The 19,688-nt window shown below is 36.1% G+C and overlaps 1 protein-coding gene across 3 annotated transcripts in view; it reads right to left on the bottom strand.

The window, feature by feature from the left end:
- LOC149261424 (peroxisomal acyl-coenzyme A oxidase 1-like) overlaps positions 1-10,594 on the bottom strand; it is a 243,884-nt gene extending 233,290 nt beyond the window's left edge. Inside the window, exons 1-2 of one of the 3 annotated variants that reach the window (XM_089422243.1) lie at positions 10,175-10,594; positions 5,442-5,550 (exon numbers count right to left, since the gene is read on the bottom strand). In XM_089422243.1, coding sequence (XP_089278369.1) covers positions 5,442-5,550; positions 10,175-10,312 — 247 coding nt within the window. In that variant the 5' untranslated portion in view covers positions 10,313-10,594. The remainder of the gene's footprint in view (positions 1-5,441; positions 5,551-10,174) is intronic. The other 2 variants (XM_089422240.1, XM_089422236.1) reach the window with 2 other exon arrangements.
- Positions 10,595-19,688: the final 9,094 nt, after the last annotated feature.

Raw genomic sequence — 19,688 nt, 5'->3', positions numbered from 1 at the left:
TAATTTAACCAATTAGCTTAAATTATCCCCAGATCACTTTTACGTAAGACTTGACTAGAACACTAAGACTCACCTAAGCCTTTGACGAAGAATTCCACCCTAGCTTTAGCGTGAGGTTGGAAGTAAAAGCTCTGCCGACCATTCGTGTTTCAAAACACAAATGAGTCAATGAGACGAAAAACCTCCTAGAATGAAATTCTCGCCAAAATCATAGGCTTACCTAGGTTATTACATACATACACAGTCTTACTAGCATCATTTACATTATAAATTTGCAGAATGGGTTTACAATGACTCAACAAAAATGTTGACTGATGATGCAATCATTTGAAAAATCTTTGACATATCCACTTCCTTGGAACTTTGACAAAAAGTGTGGAACAGGTCACAAGGGCAAGGGGCGGGAAAATGAAGTGACCATGCATGGTGTATCACGGGAAAAGAGAGAGCAAAGGAACACAATCATTTCCACAAGATCCTTTCTTCTAACCAAAAGATAGAGATATCAATAATTAAGCTCATGAACCAATGATGGATAGCAACCTAAAGCTACCATCCCATCATGGTACCCATCATTAATGTCATGCTTTATGAACACCATAGGGTCATGACTGGGAGGAAAAGGGCGCTGATGACAAGGGGAGACACAACAAGCATGTTGCTCACGATAATCACATTTGCAATCCTAAGGGTATGAGGGGAAGGAGGGATACATCTGACGAATAGTTCTTCCTTAACATCACACCTAGGAGAGGAAAAGGAATCATCCATAATTGTAATAACGTGAGAATTTTGGGTCATTGTGGTACTCGCTGAGTAGTTGATAAACCACCTGGGCAATGGACTACAGACTCCTGTGGTGTTTGCAATGAAAAAACAATTGATAAACCATCTATGTAGTGGATTCCAACTCCTGACACTGAGCAATACCGATATGAACCTTAGGTGAATACCTGTGAATGAACTCAAAGGAAAGTGGGAGTTATTGTGGTGCTTACTACTAAGAATAGTTGATAAACCACCTAGGTGCTTGTTGTAGGTATAGCTGATAAACCACCTTGGTGCTTGCTATTAGAGAGCGGTTGATAAACCACCTGGACAGTGAACTCCATCTTTTGAATATTTAACCAAGCCTTTGGTGTGAAATCTCTAAGCAAGAATCTCCTCAATCATTGGATTCGGCTCGAGTGGTCAATTGCAAGAAAGTTGTGGTGTAGCTAGCCTATAGTGGAGTGGAGAGTGGTTGTCTCTTCTTCAGTTTTAAATAAGTTATTGTGAACCAGAAAGTATGAAATTCTCTTTATGTTAATGAAATTGTTGTGCAATATTTTATAACTAGTATTACGCTGAAAGTTTGTAAGTTTGAGGTATATTAAAATATTTTTTTAATATAAATATGTTTCTTTTATATATCTAACCTTTATATTTTATAAAAATATTAAACTTCTACTATAATTGTTAATAAATATATAAATTTATATAATTTAAGTGTGTATGGTATAAATAAAAAAATTACACACACACACAAACACACACATATATTCAAAAATAATAAATGATAACAAAATTTAAAGATTTTTTTTTAATTTACATATGTTTCTTTTATATATTTAATTTATATATTACATTTATATTATAACTATTTATAAATAGATAAATTTATATAATTTAAACATGTATGGTAAAAATAAAAAAATCAAAATAGTTAAGATAAAGATAGATAAATAGAAATGAAAAATATTATTAAAAAAGTCGTGTTCTATGTAAATTAACATCATGACTCCCCATGGTAAAAATCAAAAAATCAAAATAGTTAAGATAAAGATAGATAAATAGAAATGAAAAATATTATTAAAAAAGTCGTGTTCTATGTAAATTAACATCATGACTCCCCGCATCCTCCCAAAGCTAACTTAATTTGTATTGGTCTCTCCCTCATTGTCAAGCTTGACATTCAGAGACAACATTCCGTTAGTGCAGACAACCTAGATTTTTTTTGTTTTAAAGCAAGTAGATTTCAGAGACAACATTTTGTTAGTGCAAAGAACCTAGAATTTTTTGTTTCTAAAGCAAGTAGGTTTAGCCTTTAGGTGTTAACTACCTCTTTGAATTCCCTATGATTTCATAACAAACTTGAAACGAATTTCAATAGAATTTTAGACGAATTTCATGAAATTATTCATGTTCATGTTAGGCTTGTTCATGTCTAGCTGAGATTTGCAAACCTCATCGAATAAATTTGCCCCGGAATGAAATTCAGCAAACTTCGAATTTAATCAATTTTGTTCGCCAAACTCGGTGACTTAGTACAAAGGTACCTCAAAGATAATCATGAAAGTTGTTGGGTGGTTAATCCACTATTATAACACAAGGTGGTGGGAGAAGTTTATAACTGGATGCCAAGGTGGAGAGCAGCATGATAATGTTAGGTTGATAAACACTCTTCCTGTTGTTTACAATATATTAGATGGATACCCCTCATGGGTTCTCTGAGAATTTTTCATTATTACTATTTCAAGGAGGCACTAGTTTAAAGGGACTATGAACCAATGTGGGTTCTATGATGGAGCTACCACTGCATGCAAGGTTTACTGTGGTCTTCAGTTGGAAACTAATTAGCACTAGGCGCATCACCTATAGATCACTATGGGCTCTACTCAGGGGGTCTTCAGTTGGAAACTAATTAGCACTAGGCGCATCACCTCTAGATCACTATGGGCTCTACTCAGGGGGTCTTCAGTTGGAAACTAATTAGCACTAGGCGCATCACCTCTAGATCACTATGGGCTCTACTCAACGGTTTCAGGTTCAATATCATAATCATCTTTATTCTGAACAATGCTTCGCTAGTAAATTGTTCTTCACTTTTTGCTTGCATTTTGGGATGGTGGCATTCTGGTTATTTTTCCCCTCCATTGGTTTCTTCAAAATTCCCCTTTTAAGCCTATTACTCACATTTTTTATCCCATGCCTCTCCGATCACTATCTACCTAGTTTGTTTAAGGTTGGGACTTTCTCCAGCTCTTTTCATCTCACCGCCATACCACCTCTCTCAATTTTTCTTCTAGTCCACCTCTATTTTTTCCCTGTCTCTCCTCTTGGCGCCATCCCAAGCTTCAAGCTCCTAGCCCCTTATTGTGTTTTCCCCCTTCGTTTCTCCCCTCCTTGCTCTTCATGTTTCATGGTTAGGCACCGACTCTACTCCAATCAACAAGGAGGCAGAAGAGGTTGTCCTGGCCCCTCTGCAGTCCCTAATACATCTCCCCCCTTTACTAGCCAAACTCGTGCTCAAGAAGTAGCTCGCTCTACCATGGACAAATACAAGGATATCACCCCCGAAGCGGTTCAAAGAGCAATTTCTGATGTCAAAGACAAGTCAGACAGCCTAGGAGATTCATTCCTACCATGCAGGTCAATCGAGACATTAGACACAAGATACCTAAAATAGGCAACTCTACTATAGCTCATTATTCCTCCTACATGCAAACCATCAACCTATACTGGCATATCCAAACTCTCATGGGTAGGGTACTTACAGCCTGTACGAACACTCAACAAGAAATTATGATTTATATGGCTAAACTAATGGACAAAGTGGACCGGTTAAACAAGAAAGTTTTTGTTCTTGCCCAAAAATTGGCAAACTTTGATTTTTCTTCCTCAGACGATGACAATGACCCGCAGCCACCAGTCCCAGTGGATTCTCCTATAGGGTAATGATAAAGTGAGCCAGATGTCTTAAACAAAGTTTCTATGATGGCACTGCCTTGTCATGACTGTTATTATTTGGTTTAGTTTATTTTCCAGATCTTTAGTTTTATGAGATATGCAACTATAAGATTTTGAACTTATGCTACTGGTTTGGTTTCCCAAGTGGCAGACCAATAGATTGCAACACTTATCTATGTACATCTTTTTGATAGTAATATAAAAGGCCTGATCACATATATATATCAATTGGTCTCAGCTAGCTGGAAGGGGGGTGGGGGGGGCGGGGGGGGTTGTTATCCTCCCCACCCAAGTTCAATTCCCGCAAGTGACATGTAGAGCTCTTAATGAGTATGTCATTGTAATGGCCTTGAACCTATGGTGACAAAGCCTTGACCTTCTACAGAATGCAGTTTACCCTCATTAACATCCTCAGAATGAAAGCAAGTACTCAGCAGGTTTCCCCAAGAACATTTAATGTACTTGTTATTTGAACAGTTTTTATACCAGTTATTCAGTTGGTTCCAACCCAATTCATAATTTTGGAGCAAACTAGCTCTGGTTCAATTCCAATTCTAACTACTTTGTCTAGAGGTGTGATAGGAACAAATTAGTTCAAGTAAGGGGTTCACACGACTTGAGTCGGTTGACATTCTACATCAATGTACATAAATATATATTTTTTCTTTGATTTGAATATTCTATGTATTTTTTATTTGACCAGTTCTGATACCAATTCTTCACTTAGTTCAAGCCCAGTTCATAATTTTGGGAAAAACAGTTCAGTTCTGATTCTAACTAATATGGCTGGATATGTGATCGGAACAAATTACTACAAGTGAGGGGTTTCATACAGCTTGAGTTGGTTGACATTCACTACATCATGGATGCCAAGTTGGGGTGCTAAATCCAACTTTTAAGGTGTTCAAACCCATTTTCTGAGTGATGGTGTGTAAAGACGATACCAAACAAGCTTGATCTTGTGATACTGCTGATTTTTGAAGCACTGCTTATCCTATGGAGCCAAACTCTGTCACCTACATGAACATGTGGTTCAATTGATGTCTGTCATGCAAGGCCTTGTACTTGAAAGATCGACTCTGCTAGGAACCTTGGTCAAGTTCTATGCAAAAGAAGCAGCTTTGTCTTGCTCCTTCTGCTGGTAGGATATGGATGAAGTTGGAATAGCAACTAGAATGTCATAAGGAGCAAAAGGTTGGAAGCCAATATAGACGTCAAAAGGGGTGTGCCCTATAGATACATGAGTGGCTCTGTTGTAGCTGGGCTGCAATATATGCAACCATTGACCCTATAGTTTGTTCCATTGATAATAGATGCAGAGATCATGAACCAAGGTTCTGTTAAATACCTGATTTTGACCATCAATTTGTGGATGAAAAGCAGTTAAGAACCAAACTAATGAATTAAAACTTCAATAAAAGTGGATTGTAGACCAATTAGTCACTTCAACTGATATCCATGTAGAGATAACAACCATTTGTACTTCAGATAAAAAGAGCCTTCAAAATTTAAGTACATATTTAAAGTTTTTGTGTTACAGTAACTAAGATGTGAACCATGTTCCCTCCAAATACGTGACATGTACAATGCAAACAACAACAAGCATCATGGGCATACCCTAAAAGCTAGAATCCTAGGATGAGTGTCCAATGCATATGTGCTATTTTCCTTAATGTGCATTAAACAAATCACAGTCCCCAGTCAAGACAAACCTGAAAGTCGGAGATCTACAATGAGTTTCCATGCATGTGCTGCTTTGTTCAGTGTTTTTTTAAACAATTCTTTGCGACTCAATCTTGGGCGATCATCTTTGAGAAACACCTGACAGACATCAAAACAATATGATGAAAACTAGATTATAACTAAAATATTATAGTTTTAAGAAATTCAAATCTCAAAAGCTTGTAAACACACCAATCAAGTAATTATAGGCAAGGCCAATGCGAGGAAACAAAATCTCTTTCCAAAGAATTGGATATGCAATCAACAAACACCAGTCTGCATTCAAAATAAATGGCGCTCAATATGAAAAATTATTTCACTGATCTTCTTCTAATCTTCTTGTTACAAAAAACATAAGGAAACGTGTTTCCTATAATCGTATTATAGAACATTCATTTAATATATTTTAATTTCAGAATGTTTCAGGGAGCCTGTGCAGTCTAGACTCTAAACGATAAATAATTTTGACCAGTAACATCTTCAATTTTGTAATAATCAATATAATAATTCGTGAAATTTCTACTTGTTACAAATTTCAAATGTATGAATGGCATGTCAAGAAAAGGTATCATGCAGATATTGAACATCGCATGTCTTAAATCAATATAGAATTTGCATATCTGTAAAAATTGCACCACTAAAAGCTGCACCAATGCTCGTTTTGCACACATCAAACAGGAGTTTAGAAGGTAACTAAATTTCAAAATGCCAGATGAACACCACCAAAGTATAACTTTAATTTGAAAGTCCCAAAAAACCAAGTATCCCATTCATTGAGAAAACGACAGATAGGAAATGTATGTGAAAATGTTGAAACGCATAACCACTTGGTTCTTTCTCATATAGCTTTTCTTGATGAATGAAAACAGTGTATTCTTTTGTAGAAAAATATGATCTCTGAAATGATCCATGATAATGGCAGAACCTTGGGTCTTGGCTTTCAAGGCAAATTCCAACATTCACTCAAAACTAAACTATCATCATCAAAACCACTTGGTGAATGCTAGTAGTCAACCAGTAAACCAACCACACTAGAATTTGAAACAGAACAGGTCAAACTGATAATTAAGTATGTTAACACTGGAGTTAATTAAGCACTTGAATTTGGGTAATCATGCCTACTGCGGAGATATTGCCATTAAAGGAAATCATAACACAAGCAGCAATAAAACAAAGTCTAAGTGATCTGAATGATGACGTTATCAAAGATGCAAGTGAAGGACTGGGATAATTTATGGTGATCAAGGGAATGACAGATGTCAGAGACGGCATGATGATGTGGTTGGAGAGGGCCATATCATTGCAAAGGGAGATATTTAGTTTCTAAAAGGGTCTCGACACAGTCTACTCAGTTGGATGGGCTGTTTATTTCAGATGGAGTTAGATTGGTCAAATTCAGCTTATCAGGTTCATGAGGGTAGGAGAGGGAGGTGGAACCTGCTGTGAAGAAGATACAGCGAGGAAAAAGGATCATGAGGAGGAATAGGGATGGGAAGCTTAACAAGAAATATCTGGCTGCAGGCAAAGGCAAAGGTAATACTAAGGGGGTAAGTTGATGCAAAGCAAGGGTGAAATGTGCCTCCCTGAATACACATCATGAGACTGTGTTTAAGCTTTGCATTCTGAAGCTGCAAGAAGACTAGAGGTGTGTAAGCACAAGGGAGAAGTTAAACATACTGTGGGCTGAGAAGAGGGCCAAGAAGGCCCTTTCTGGTTCTTCTCCATTGAGACTGGAGAAAAAAGAGTTAGGAGTGTTTATAAGGCAACAGTAGAGATGAGATGGACTGTCAAGCATATGCTGGCAGGGGTGCCAATGGACTGTCACAGTTGCAAAAATGATCTGATGGAGGAAATGAATGCCCGCTTCCAAAGAAAATTTCAATGCTCAGGAGCAACTTGGGAGGGCTGGCTGAAGGGTCCCCAAGCTAGGCCAAGTGCTTGTAAGGGATTAAAGATCAGCTCGTGCTGCAAAGTCTCAAAGGGGAGACGAGTCTGCAACAAATGGGCATAAAAAATTAAAGTCAAAGTCTGGGACCCATTGCAAAGAAGCGGGTCAAACAGTCATCACAAGCACTTGGGGCAAGCAGCACTAGCACTGAGCTTCAAGAGATAAGCATACGAATGTTATTAGATATTTTTTGTACTTGAGGAAGATATTGTAGAAACAGTAAAATATGTTATAGTTTACACTGGGACAGTTGGAATATTTGACAGTCTTTTGTTGAAGGGTATCTACATAAATTTTGAATCTTTAAAAGAACTTATTTTTTGTGAAATAGGTAATCCAGGCCAAGAACTGTCATATGGGCCCAAAATTGAGGAAAGTATAGATGGTATAACCAGACATATCAGAATGTACTGATGTAAATTTTTGTGAATATAAAGTATTTTATTTACCAAAGAACGAAAAGAAAAACAAGCCCCAAAATATGTTTGATACTTTTTAATGAGAAACCTATTACACGTTTGTTCTTAAGTCACCACAGCTGTTTCTCCACAAAGATAAGGCATGCTTGACAGGATCTACAAGGCAACAACATCGGTCATGAAGAGGTACACTAATGGGCCTTCCCTGTCAGTGTTATCAAAACCAGATCAGTCATCAAACTGGTCAACCTCAAATGTGAACTGGACTGGAGCCAAAAAAAAAGACCAAAAAATGGTTATTCAAAAAATACATAAAATATTCAGATTTTAGGGAAAAACATATATATTCATTTGCATCTATGTGAATCCAAATCATTTATACACATGCAAAATTTCTCATTTTTATAGTAAGAGTGCATATAACAAGAACAGCACCAACCGCCATACATCTTTGAACCAAAATACATCAACAAAGAGGCTCTAAATGAACTCTAGAGTCCAAAACTAAGCATAGTACTAAAGAGTAACTATAGTGACATAGTTGAGAGTCTAAGGTTTAGACTCTACAATCTGATCATATAGTACTAGTGTCTGGTTGTGGTTGCATTGATTGTTGAACTCCTCTGTCATGACCTTAGTGAAAATGTACACCTTTATTCAAGCCATGGAGACACTCGTACCATGACAAAGGAGTTCAACAATCAATGCAACCAACATCAAGGTGCATGGGCTTGGCGCTCTTGATTCAATGCCAATTCCATATCCTCATACATGATAGAGTCCAATGGAAACCTTGCAATCCTACCAATCCTGAAATCCTGAAAACTATTTAATTCTGCTGAATTTTGAATGGTATCTAAAATTTGAGTTTCTCCAAATCGAATAAGTTGAAAACACTCTCAAACAACCTGAAGCAATTAATGGTAATGTTTCAAATTTGATGAGAATGTCGATTTTTACTTTAAAAATTCAATATTACTAATAATTATTAGGGGGTCAGGTTTTGTAGGGCACTCGAGTCAAATATTTTTCTAAGTATTTTTAATTGAAAAAATTTCAGATTGGGTGGTCTTTAGCTATGCCATATGGCATTTTGTTCGGAATTGGCCGGTTCTCTACAGTTTGGCGTTTTAAGGCCAGTTCGACACAAGACCAGGCTTATCCAGTCAGAAACACCAAACCGCACAGGTACAGATCTGAAACCAGTCGGACCAGCCAGTTCCAATAACACTGTGCCCTGCCTTGCAGTTTTGCTGGATCCTTTCAGGAATGATGATTTGGACAGTGCCATACACTGCCGGACTGTTGCGAGCACCTAAGATCATAATTTGTAGTTAAACCTTGACAAACAGAAATTTGCAAGGGTACAGACCTCCCAAAACACAGTTAGTGAGGACAGGCATGCAAGGAACTGGTACAGACCTCCTAAAACACAGTTAGTGAGGACGCGCATGCCCAAAAAGCATGGGAAAAAATTATCCACCGTCAAAAACCCTGCCCAGAACATTGAAGTGACAAGTTCTCTGCCCGGGCAGGAAAGCCTTGCACTCACCCCTGGAAATCCCACCTAGGGCATTGAAGTTGGACTGGCAAACCTTGCACGTACTCTCAGAAATATTGCACCCACCCTCAGAAATGCTGCCCAGAACATTGAAGTGGCACTGAGAAACCTTGCACTCAGCCTCAGAAATACTGCCTGGAACATTGAAGTGGGACTACGGAGGCAGAGAACCTGTCACTTCAATGTTCCAAACAGGATTTGCAAGGTTCCGGGCCAGAATCCTGGCACTTCAATGTTCCGGCACGATTTGCTCCCCATAAGAATGGACTTTCGTGTGAACCCGGAGTTTGCGAACTCAAAAACGAAGAAAAAGATGTGATCGTTGCCCTTTCCACTATTGGTTGACGAGGGTGATTTGGATGCGAAATCTGTTAGGCTTTAAACTCAAGGACAGGAAAGCCAAACCGGGAAAAAAGTGAGATGGTACAAAATATGTGGCAACGGTAGAAAATAGTAATATATGATGGTTTTAATTTGTTGTCAACGAAAAGGTCATGATTAAAATCCATTTTATGAACTTTATATATTGATTCCTTTGAAATTTAATACCGACTTTTAGGAATCAGATGGATAAACACATTGGAATCTCTAACACAAATTTATTGATTCCTCTGAAATTTAATACCGACTTTTAGGAATCTCGAACACAAATTTATCAAGACAAGCATACCCATAAGAATCAAAATTGATTCTGCCGTGAATTGATGACTGTAATTCGATCTGGTCGCTCAAATCTCGAAGACAGTCTGAGTAAACACAAATTCTAATAGAATAAAAATCGGTTTATTTACTTACAGGATCACTGGCAACGAGCTTGGCCATGCGATCTGAGATTTGCAAAGCATGTTGAGAACCAGCCCATACTACCTTCAGGGCACCCACATCGAATTGGGCCTTCTTCCTCTCGTGAGCTAGCTGATCCGCCTTCGCCATTCTCACCCAAATAAACCAAGAAGGCTTAACAAATAGAAGCAGAGCAGAGCAGAGCTAATCAAAACAAAGGCACCACCGCAATACTAGATCGTGAAAGAAAGCTAAAGGAATAAGAGCAATTTATAGGAAAGAGAAAATAGTTTTCCAGGCGCTGATGTCATTAATTGAATGTGTGTGGGTAGCTGACAATAGGTAAGAATCTCACAAGAGAAATTATTGGATAACCCAATTCTATTCTTAGTATGCAAAATGGATGTCCTTTTCTGTGCAGACGTTTCGAATCAGTTTGCAAAAATCCTACACCGAAAGCCAAAGCCAAGGAAACGGCAAGGCCGGTATGAAGTTAAAAAGTTCCACTTTTGCATGCTATCCACCTTCACACACACGTGGAAATTGAGATAGAAATCTATGAGAATCCTCTAATTTCAACCATAATTTATTGTATTGTGTTTTAACATGTTCTAAAGGTTCTTAAAAAATATTTAAAAGAATAACCAATCATTTTAAACATGTTGAAGTTCTCAGCTAAGAGAGCCAGCCCTTTTCTTTAGGCTATCTTTTACCTTTAAAAATATTTAAAAGAATAACCAATCATTTTAAACATGTTGAAGTTCTCAGCGAAGATAGCCAGCCCTTTTCTTTAGGCTATTTTAAAAGAGTAACTACATTTTTCAAATAGGTTGAACTTCTAATCCAAGAGAGCCATTTTGGTTAGGCTAATGTGAGTTTGAGAAGTATATAATATTGTGAGTTAATATTTTAAATTTAAAAGATGGTAGGTTTTTACTATTTAAATTATAGTAGTATTGTTTTAGAAATCATTGTATCTACGCGAGATGTTGGACACAATCCTCCACTTACCTAGTGAAGATCTCTCTAGACAACGCTAGCTATTAATATCTAAATAATAGTTTTTCACTTAAAAATATTTAGGGAGGTTGTGATTTTGGGTAAGTTGATATTTACAATTTAATATTAGGTTATTAGAGTTATAAATTTAGTAATGTTTAAATAATAGTTTTTGTTTGAAAATATTTTAAAAGGTTGTAATTTTGGGTGAGTTAATATGCGCAATTTTAAGATGAAAATTTAATTAAGTAATAATTTATTAATTAAAAATAATTGTATTTCATTTGTTAAGGATAATGTGAGTGCCCCTCAACAGGTGATTATCATGACCCATCACATTGTAATAATGCAATGTGACAGTTGAGGGTGGTAGAATACTTGACCTTTTCCCACTTAACATTGGCATTCATTGACCTCCCATGCACGCAAAGGATATCACCTTCGTATATTGGGCATGGCATGGTGGTTCAATGTGATTGTCATCTCATTTCAAAGTCATCATTCCGCGACTAATGCACCTATCCAAATTAGTCTCATGGCGACAACAGGAGACAAGTGCGGGGATTTATAACTATCTAGAGAAACATGGTAATAAATCCTCTCAACTTCTTGTTAATTAGAGTCTTAAGCATATATATGAGTAGCTCGACTAAGACAGAGAGTTTATTTGTTCTTTGGAAATTTATTATGTTTCTTGAAAGTTTCATTTTATTAGACTAATGAAACTCCTAGTGGAAGGTTTTTTCTTACTAACTCAATGAACCACAATCGAAAATGTTTGGATGGTTGAGAACTAAAGTAAATACCTCCATCTTGACAACAGGAAACTCTTTGTGTCGTTACCACAAGCACACGCTCCTAATTTTAGTCCTCGACTTTGTAGCATGGGTTTTAAGTTCTAGTTTTATCTTTCGGCTCTGGCCTAGCTCCTCTCTTTTTCAATTTCTTTCTTTGTTAGTTGTTGTGTCTTTGTCACTACAAGTGTGTTTTCTTTTATCCTAGATTCATCCGAGTGAAAGTTATAGTTATGAAACTTAGCTTTGAATTTCAAGTATGCTTTTAGCTTTTAGTCTATTGTTTATTTTGTATCTTGCTCTAAGTGAGCTAGTTCATATTCTTATTCAAGTTAGACTCTCTCGGACCTTAAGTTGTGTCATCGAATTTGGGGAATTCTCACTCCCTCCTCTCTTTCTAGTTCTTTGTTTCCTTATACCCTCCCTAGTTTCTCGTGGAGATACCCTTAGTTTTTCTTGTTTGTAGTCATCTCTCCCCTTTCTACTTTGTGTATTCATTTATCCCCTTGGTAACCATGGTGCATACAATTCATTATAGAGCATGAAGGGAAGAAGGGGCCAACATACACCTTCCTGCTTATGGCCCTAGTCCTTAGTAGAGAGATCAACTATTGTGTATGCGCGTTCAACCCCTCAAGAGATTCGCAGAGAAATAGAGGAAGCAGAACGAGAGGTCAAAATTTAAAGATTCATTACAAATGCGAAAGAAGACATTACTGGGCATTGGATATCAGGAATACCATAATTAGACAAATAAGATACTTGCAAATTATGGATATTTATTCGCAGTTGAAGACAACCATGGGAAACATCTTAGTGTAGCATTATGAAAACCAACAGGAGGTTCTTCTATGCATTAACAAACACAAAAGCATACAAAGAAGCTAATTGATAGGGTTTCAATCCTCGCTAAAAATCTTGCAGACCTCGAGTTATCTACATCTGATGAGAAGGAAAACATACCTAATACTATTCAAATGGAGCCATCATAATAAATGACCTTACTTTTATTTTTAGCTATATATTTTAATAGCAACTTGGATGCAATCCTACGTGTTGATAGTTCTAGTTTTATTTGTAAAATGTTTAACCATTTCAAATTGTACTATCTTTTTGGTTTTGTTATCCAATTTGGACTGTTTAAATGGATGAAAGATCTGCTCCTATGCACTTGGTCTGGTTTCCCCAATGGCAAACCAATAAGCATAAAGTATGATATATGCATTTTTATGAATGACTAATACAATCATTGCTTGAATTACAAAAAAAGGGTAACTTGAGTGATTGGAACTAATAGTGTTAATGTCATTCACTTTGGTTTGAATCTTGTTTAATCCACTTGATATGGTTTATGGGCTATTCTATCAAGCCAATGCGTTATAATGATAGTAATCTGATGCATTGTTTGGTTCCATGGATGATAATGTGTTTTAGTTATCAATTCCCCTTGTACAAAAAATAACAAAATAATCATTTTACTTCTTATTCAAAAAAAATGACTTTACAAGGAATCATCAATTCAAATAAGAAGCTAGAAATAAGAACTATTTCGATTAATTTATTGAGAAGTGTTTCCATGTGATAGTGGATACCCTAATTGCACACTAAGGTTTTATTTTAAGATTTTTTTAGCATGTTGGTTAATGATTCATGGTTCAAGATTTATTTTCAACATCATCGTTTAGCATTTGGTTAAGGGTGCATAGTCTTGGTTTAGTTCTCAATAGATGATGCTCTTGCATATTTTGTAGATGCCCTTCTAGTGACATGTCGGAAAAGTGTGTTGTTAATAATTTTGGCTTGATTCTAGTAGTACGAATATATTTTAGCAACAAAAAAGTAAGGATGTTACACACATACACACACACATGCCTTAACGGTAAACTCCATTAGTTGTGCCATTTATTTAAGTCACGTGATTAATGAGGAGGTCATAGGTCTCAGGTTCAAATCAAGTAGAGTTCCTCGAGATTAACATCAGTTATTATCGTTTACGATTAAATCATCCTCAATCTGAATATTTTTCGCGAAGAAGGGGAGTCCCACAAGGTTTTCCTTGGGAAAAAGCTAAATATTCATGATGATTTTGACGCATTGTAGTCTAGAGTACACTTGGAGCAATTGTAATGATAATGACTTGGGTTCATATCCTTGTGGGCATGCTCCTCCCTTGTGTGGGGTTTTCCATATATGGTTATCAAACATATTGAACATTGTTGATATATTCATTAGAAAACTATTACATGGCATTGGTTAGGGACTAGCAAACTCTATTCTCTACTTGAGTGTGTGAGGATGGGTCAAACTTAGCCCTAGGTTATTTTCCATACATTAAGGTGAATTCTTGTCTCTCCCTGTATATTTTTTCCCAAAAAAAAAAAAAAAAAAATATATATATATATATATATATATATATATATATATATATATATATATTTCATATAGTTGAAATATACATGTTTTGGCCCTTCATAAGACTTGACTTAGCCAAATATGGCTTCTCCCTTTCTTTTTCATTTTAGAAAAAATTATAGCCTATCATACTATCCATCTTTCTACTACCTTTTGACAAAAAATGAAAATTCTATCAGTGAAAGGAAATATTGCTCATCCTTCTTCAACCCTTGACAACAAAAAACATTTATATATTAGTGTAATATGTCACTTGTTGCTAGCTCATGTCGAGGACCTATCGCAATCAGCGGGGAGAGAACTATCGCAATCGAGGGATTGCTCAAGTCACAAGTTCCTCCTCTGCCGAAGCGCCTTCTGACTTGCGATTGTGATGGATGCGATATTTTATATATTGCAATTTCTTACAGTTTCAGGTCCAGCCCGTCGGCCAAACATTATGGAATATGGTAAAAGGTCCCCCTCCTGTATTGTCATTGCGATAACAACAAGCCTTGGTCAACGACCCAGATTGAATCAGCCCGGACCAACTACCCAAATCAACGAACATTAAAATATCCATTTCGGATATGCTCAGTGGGACAGCGAGGGTGTTTTTCGGCATATATACAGCAGCAAGGTCATCAAACAAAATGCAGAGAAAAGAGGACAGTGAGACACAGAGGACAGTGAAGGCACTTTCAAACACGTTTTAATTAGCAAACAACACGCCTACCAGCAGGACAAACAACATTGCTCATTTAAAGGCCCAAAAACAGCACTGCAAGATTTGAAAGGTCGAATGTTCTAAATTTCCACAAATACAGTGCCAACATTACAAACAATTGCAATTTTTTCCTAAATTATTGTAACAATTAGATAAATTATGTTTAGATGTGACTCCTATTTGTATTCAAACTCTGTTAAAACATAAAATCCCTATGAAAACTCTGTTAGTTAGAAGAAAAGCACTAACAGGTCTTTAGAACAATGAATCGAATTTGGCCCAAGTGGCAACATATGTAAAGAGATCTTTTCTCTATAAATAAGTAGATTTTTTACTCTAAAAAGGATGGATGGAGAATGTGAAGAACTGACCTTCTTTAATATTTTGATCTTTTAATAGAAAATCTGCAACAACTCTGTTTTTGTACCTGAGATTCATGTCATGGATTTTATTGGATTTTATCATATTGTTTCAAGTTTTACATAGTATCTTGGTTACTTGGAAATTTGTAATTTGCTCCAATTTCCTTCATTTATTGACTATGGGTGTTCATTTGTATCATTTCAAAGCCATAGATGCCTCAACTTCCATTAAACATTGTTGTTGATCATAATTTGTTTTAATTTGACTCCATGCCCAATGGCGGCAGTCATCACATTTTTCTTCACCTACAAAATCGCAAAAAAGAGATCAGAGTTAGTCATCTGAATTTTAGTTTATCGCAGTCATTTATAAATATTTTGAGAGACCCCTCTCAGATTGGAAGGACTAACTTCCAGCAAAAAGTTGGTTTGAAATAGTTACACTTGGTTGAAGGTTGATACAGCCCAACCCTTTCTAGCCCAGTGATAAAATTTTGGTACGTCTGAAAGTTATATCATCCTGGATGTTTTATTTCAAAAGTTGAGCTCTCAAAGGTAGCAGGAGATCAAATTGTTCGAGGCTGCATTTCTACCTTGGCGACTTCATTGGTACTCTCAACTTAAAGGTGGCTTCCAAGAAGATTCATACGAGGAGCAATCCAGACCCCAATCCACTAGAAATAGTTGATGATCCAGAAAAAATTCTCAGAAAAGATGCTAGCTCATCAAAATCAGGTACTTCATTTCTCTTAAGATCTACTTCATTACCCTATGTAGATATTCAAGGTATTGAAGTTATTAAATTTGATGAAGAGCATAAGCCTATATTACTCAGATCTAAATCAGAGAATGATTTACCAAAACTAGAGTTAGATTCTATTTTTGAGGTTCCTAAAGAAGTTAAAGATAGGTTTTGGGAAATTGTTGCATCAGAATTGTCACTTGAACAATAGTCTTTAAAAAAACTAAAAGAATTTGATCCTTTCGAACTTTTGTCAAGAAAATAAATTAGTTTCCCTTTACCTAAAGAAGTACCTTTACTTTGAAAAAAAAAGTTTTTTTCACTCAAGCTGCTTTGAGTACATCTGCTTTCATCACTACCCCTACTAGTTTCATTTTTACCCGTCTTGTTGGAATTTCTGCTAATACTTTTGCTATGGCAGGCTCTGCTAGATATGCTCCTCTTGTTTTAGCAGTCATACTTCATGACTTACCTCAAGGGCACTCCACTAGAATAAAAACTATTGGAAGTGAAGAGGGAATAACTGCAGAACAACATGTTGATTAGTTCAATGACTTTATAGACCTGGAAGAGGTAGATTGTGAAGATGTTAAAATAAGGTTATTTGTACAAAGTTTCATTGGTGAGGTGAAAAAATGGTTCAAAGCTTTAACCCTTGGAAGTTTACATGATTGGAATGAATTAGAAGACACTTTCCTAAGGAAACGGGGAAGTAAAGTTAATCGTGAACAAGCTTTGACTGAATATAACAATTTGAAGAAAGAAAGCCATGAATCAGTACAAGATTTTTTTAAAAGATTCACTAAAGTCTATAATTCCATTCCTGCTCACATTAAGCCTCCCCCAAGAGCTACTCAGTTACATTATGCTGAGGCCTTTGATTATGAGTTTTCTGTCCTATTAAGAGAGAGAGAGTTTGCTACCTTAGCTAACATGCAAAATGATGTTGTGAAAGTGGAAGTTAATATGGTTGCAGTAAAGAGGTATAAAATTGGTAAAGGAAAAGTAAGATAGGAAGAACAACCTTCTACATATTCTAATGTTAAATTTGATACCATCATGAAAACAATGGAAAGGCTCATGGATAGACTAGCCCTTGGGAATAATCCTCCTACTGCACAACCCGAAACACAAGTTATAAATCCAAATTTCAAAAGGGTTCAAATTCAACAGAGGCAAAGAGAATAGAGAAATCAGTTTGACGAACAAGTTAGGCCTCCTTTCCACCAAAACATGGTAGATGATGAGGAAATGCAACCAGATATTCGAGAAGAAACCATTCATTGTTTGGATGAAGATGAAAAAGGAATGTTTTTAACAAAAGAAGAACATGATGAGTATAATAATGACTTGGGTGGCTATGAAGCTAAGCCTCAATCAAAATACTTAGAAGGTTATCAACATGCTATTCTAGAGATGCAAAAGAAGTATAATTTGAGAAACATAAATGTTCCGACAGTTGCAAATAAAAGTCAGCCTAAGAAAGATGATCCAAAGGTTACAGAACAAAAGAAAGAAACCCCTGCAAAGGAAGTTGAGAAGACACAACCAATTTTCAACTTAGAGAATGAAATCTCAAAGATAAAGATTGTTTTCCCCTTTGGAGAAATAATAAGGGTTACAAAATATAGAAAGCAAATTGTTAAAATGCTTAACACTAGAGTTGGATCATTTGATATTTGAATTTTCAAGAAGATCATCCTACAGTGTTCCTAGGGCCAAGAGCAGAAGATGAGAAAAATGAAGAGGTACCACCTTTCTATGTGAGTTTAAACATCCATGACATGACACTACATAATGCTATGTTAGATTCAGGGGCATCACACAATCTTATGCCTAAGGTCATCATGGAGAGATTGGGTTTAGATATAACCAGGCCATACAAAGACTTATTTTCTTTTGATTCAAAAAGGGTAAAATGTATAGGTCTAATCAAAGATGTGGTTGTTGGTTTGAGTCAAATTCCTGCTAAGACTATACTAATGGATATTATTGTGGTTGATATTCCACCAAAGTTTGGCATGTTTCTATCTAGATCATGGGCTGCCAAAGTCAAAGGAAACATTCAAATGGATATGACTTATGCTACTATCCTGGTTTTTGGTGAACAAAGGAGATTATACAGAGAGTCTAGGATGGCATATATGGTCAACAACAAGGACAAACCTCAAAACTTTCCAGTATATGCAGTGGAGACTGAATTGGGCTCATCTATACTCTTCAATGAAATCACCAACAACACAGAAAATCAACATGCAGAAAAGGAGCAACAAGTTGAAGAAATTGATAGGAAAGGGTGGTGGCACATGAGCTTTGATGGTGTTGTAGGAAGAGATGGAGTTGGTGCAGGCATATGGATAATTATCCCAGGAGATGAAAGTAAGTTTTTCTCTTATAAACTCAATTTCATTTGCACAAATAATATGGCAGAGTATGAAGCATTGGTTTTGGCTTAGAAGTCTTGAAGAATTTAGGTGCTAAGAAAATCTATGTTTTTGGTGATTATGAATTGGTCATCAAACAAGTTAACAACACCTATCAAACCAAGGATGTTAGAATGAGAGCATACAGAAATCTTATTCATGAATTACTAGTAAATTTTGAAGAATATAATTTTACCACCAAGCCTAGAGAACAGAACAATGTTGCAGATTCTTTGACTGTTTCAACAAGTCTATTTACAATTTCAATTCATTCCAACAATAGATATGAAGTTGAAACTAGGCATAGGTCCGTTTTACCTGATAACATAACAAACTAGCAAGTGTGTGATAATGATCAGCAAGTCAGAAATTTTCTGGAATTGAAAGAAGAATATGATGATGAACCACACTTGTTGGTTCAAAATGCGTCGGCCAAAATTTTCTCTTATGTGATTTTTACCGAAATACTTTGCTTAATTTGAATCTATTCAAGTTGACCAACAAAACATCTTTGTTGAAACAAAATCCAATACCAAAGTTGTTCAACTCAAAAACAATTGTATTCCAAAGGGATTGATTCCTCTTGAGAAGTTATTTGACCAGAATGATGTGGCCAAAAACCCAAAGATAAAATCTGATGATGAGGAGGTTGAAACTTATAATCTTGGTACTGCAGAAAATCCAAAGAATGTCAAGTTATCCAAATTTCTTTCTCTTGAGGAAAAAAAAATATCTAGATTTGATGAAGAAATACGTAGATATTTTTGCATGGAGTTATGTTGATTTAAAAAGCTATGATCCAAATGTTATTCAACATACAATATCAATAAAAGAAAATGAAAAACCTTTTAAGCAAAAATTGAGAAGGATAAATCCATTGCTTTTGCCATTGATTGAAAAGGAGATAAAAAAGTTGTTTGAAGCGAAGATCATAGTACCATTGAGGTTTTCTAGGTGGTTGGCTAACCCGGTGCCTGTAAGAAAGAAGAATGGGGAAATTAGGATATGCATTGATTTTAGGAACTTGAATAAAGTTTTGTTAAAAGATAATTATCCACTTCCCAAAATGGATCATATTTTGCATAACA

This window comes from Pinus tabuliformis, chromosome 6 (assembly GCF_031772625.1).
Source record: "Pinus tabuliformis cultivar Carrire ecotype Pingquan chromosome 6, CPIR1, whole genome shotgun sequence".
NCBI classification, from domain to species: domain Eukaryota; kingdom Viridiplantae; phylum Streptophyta; class Pinopsida; order Pinales; family Pinaceae; genus Pinus; species Pinus tabuliformis.
Note: the sequence above shows the minus strand (reverse complement) of the source record. Positions and strands in the feature narration are given on the sequence as shown.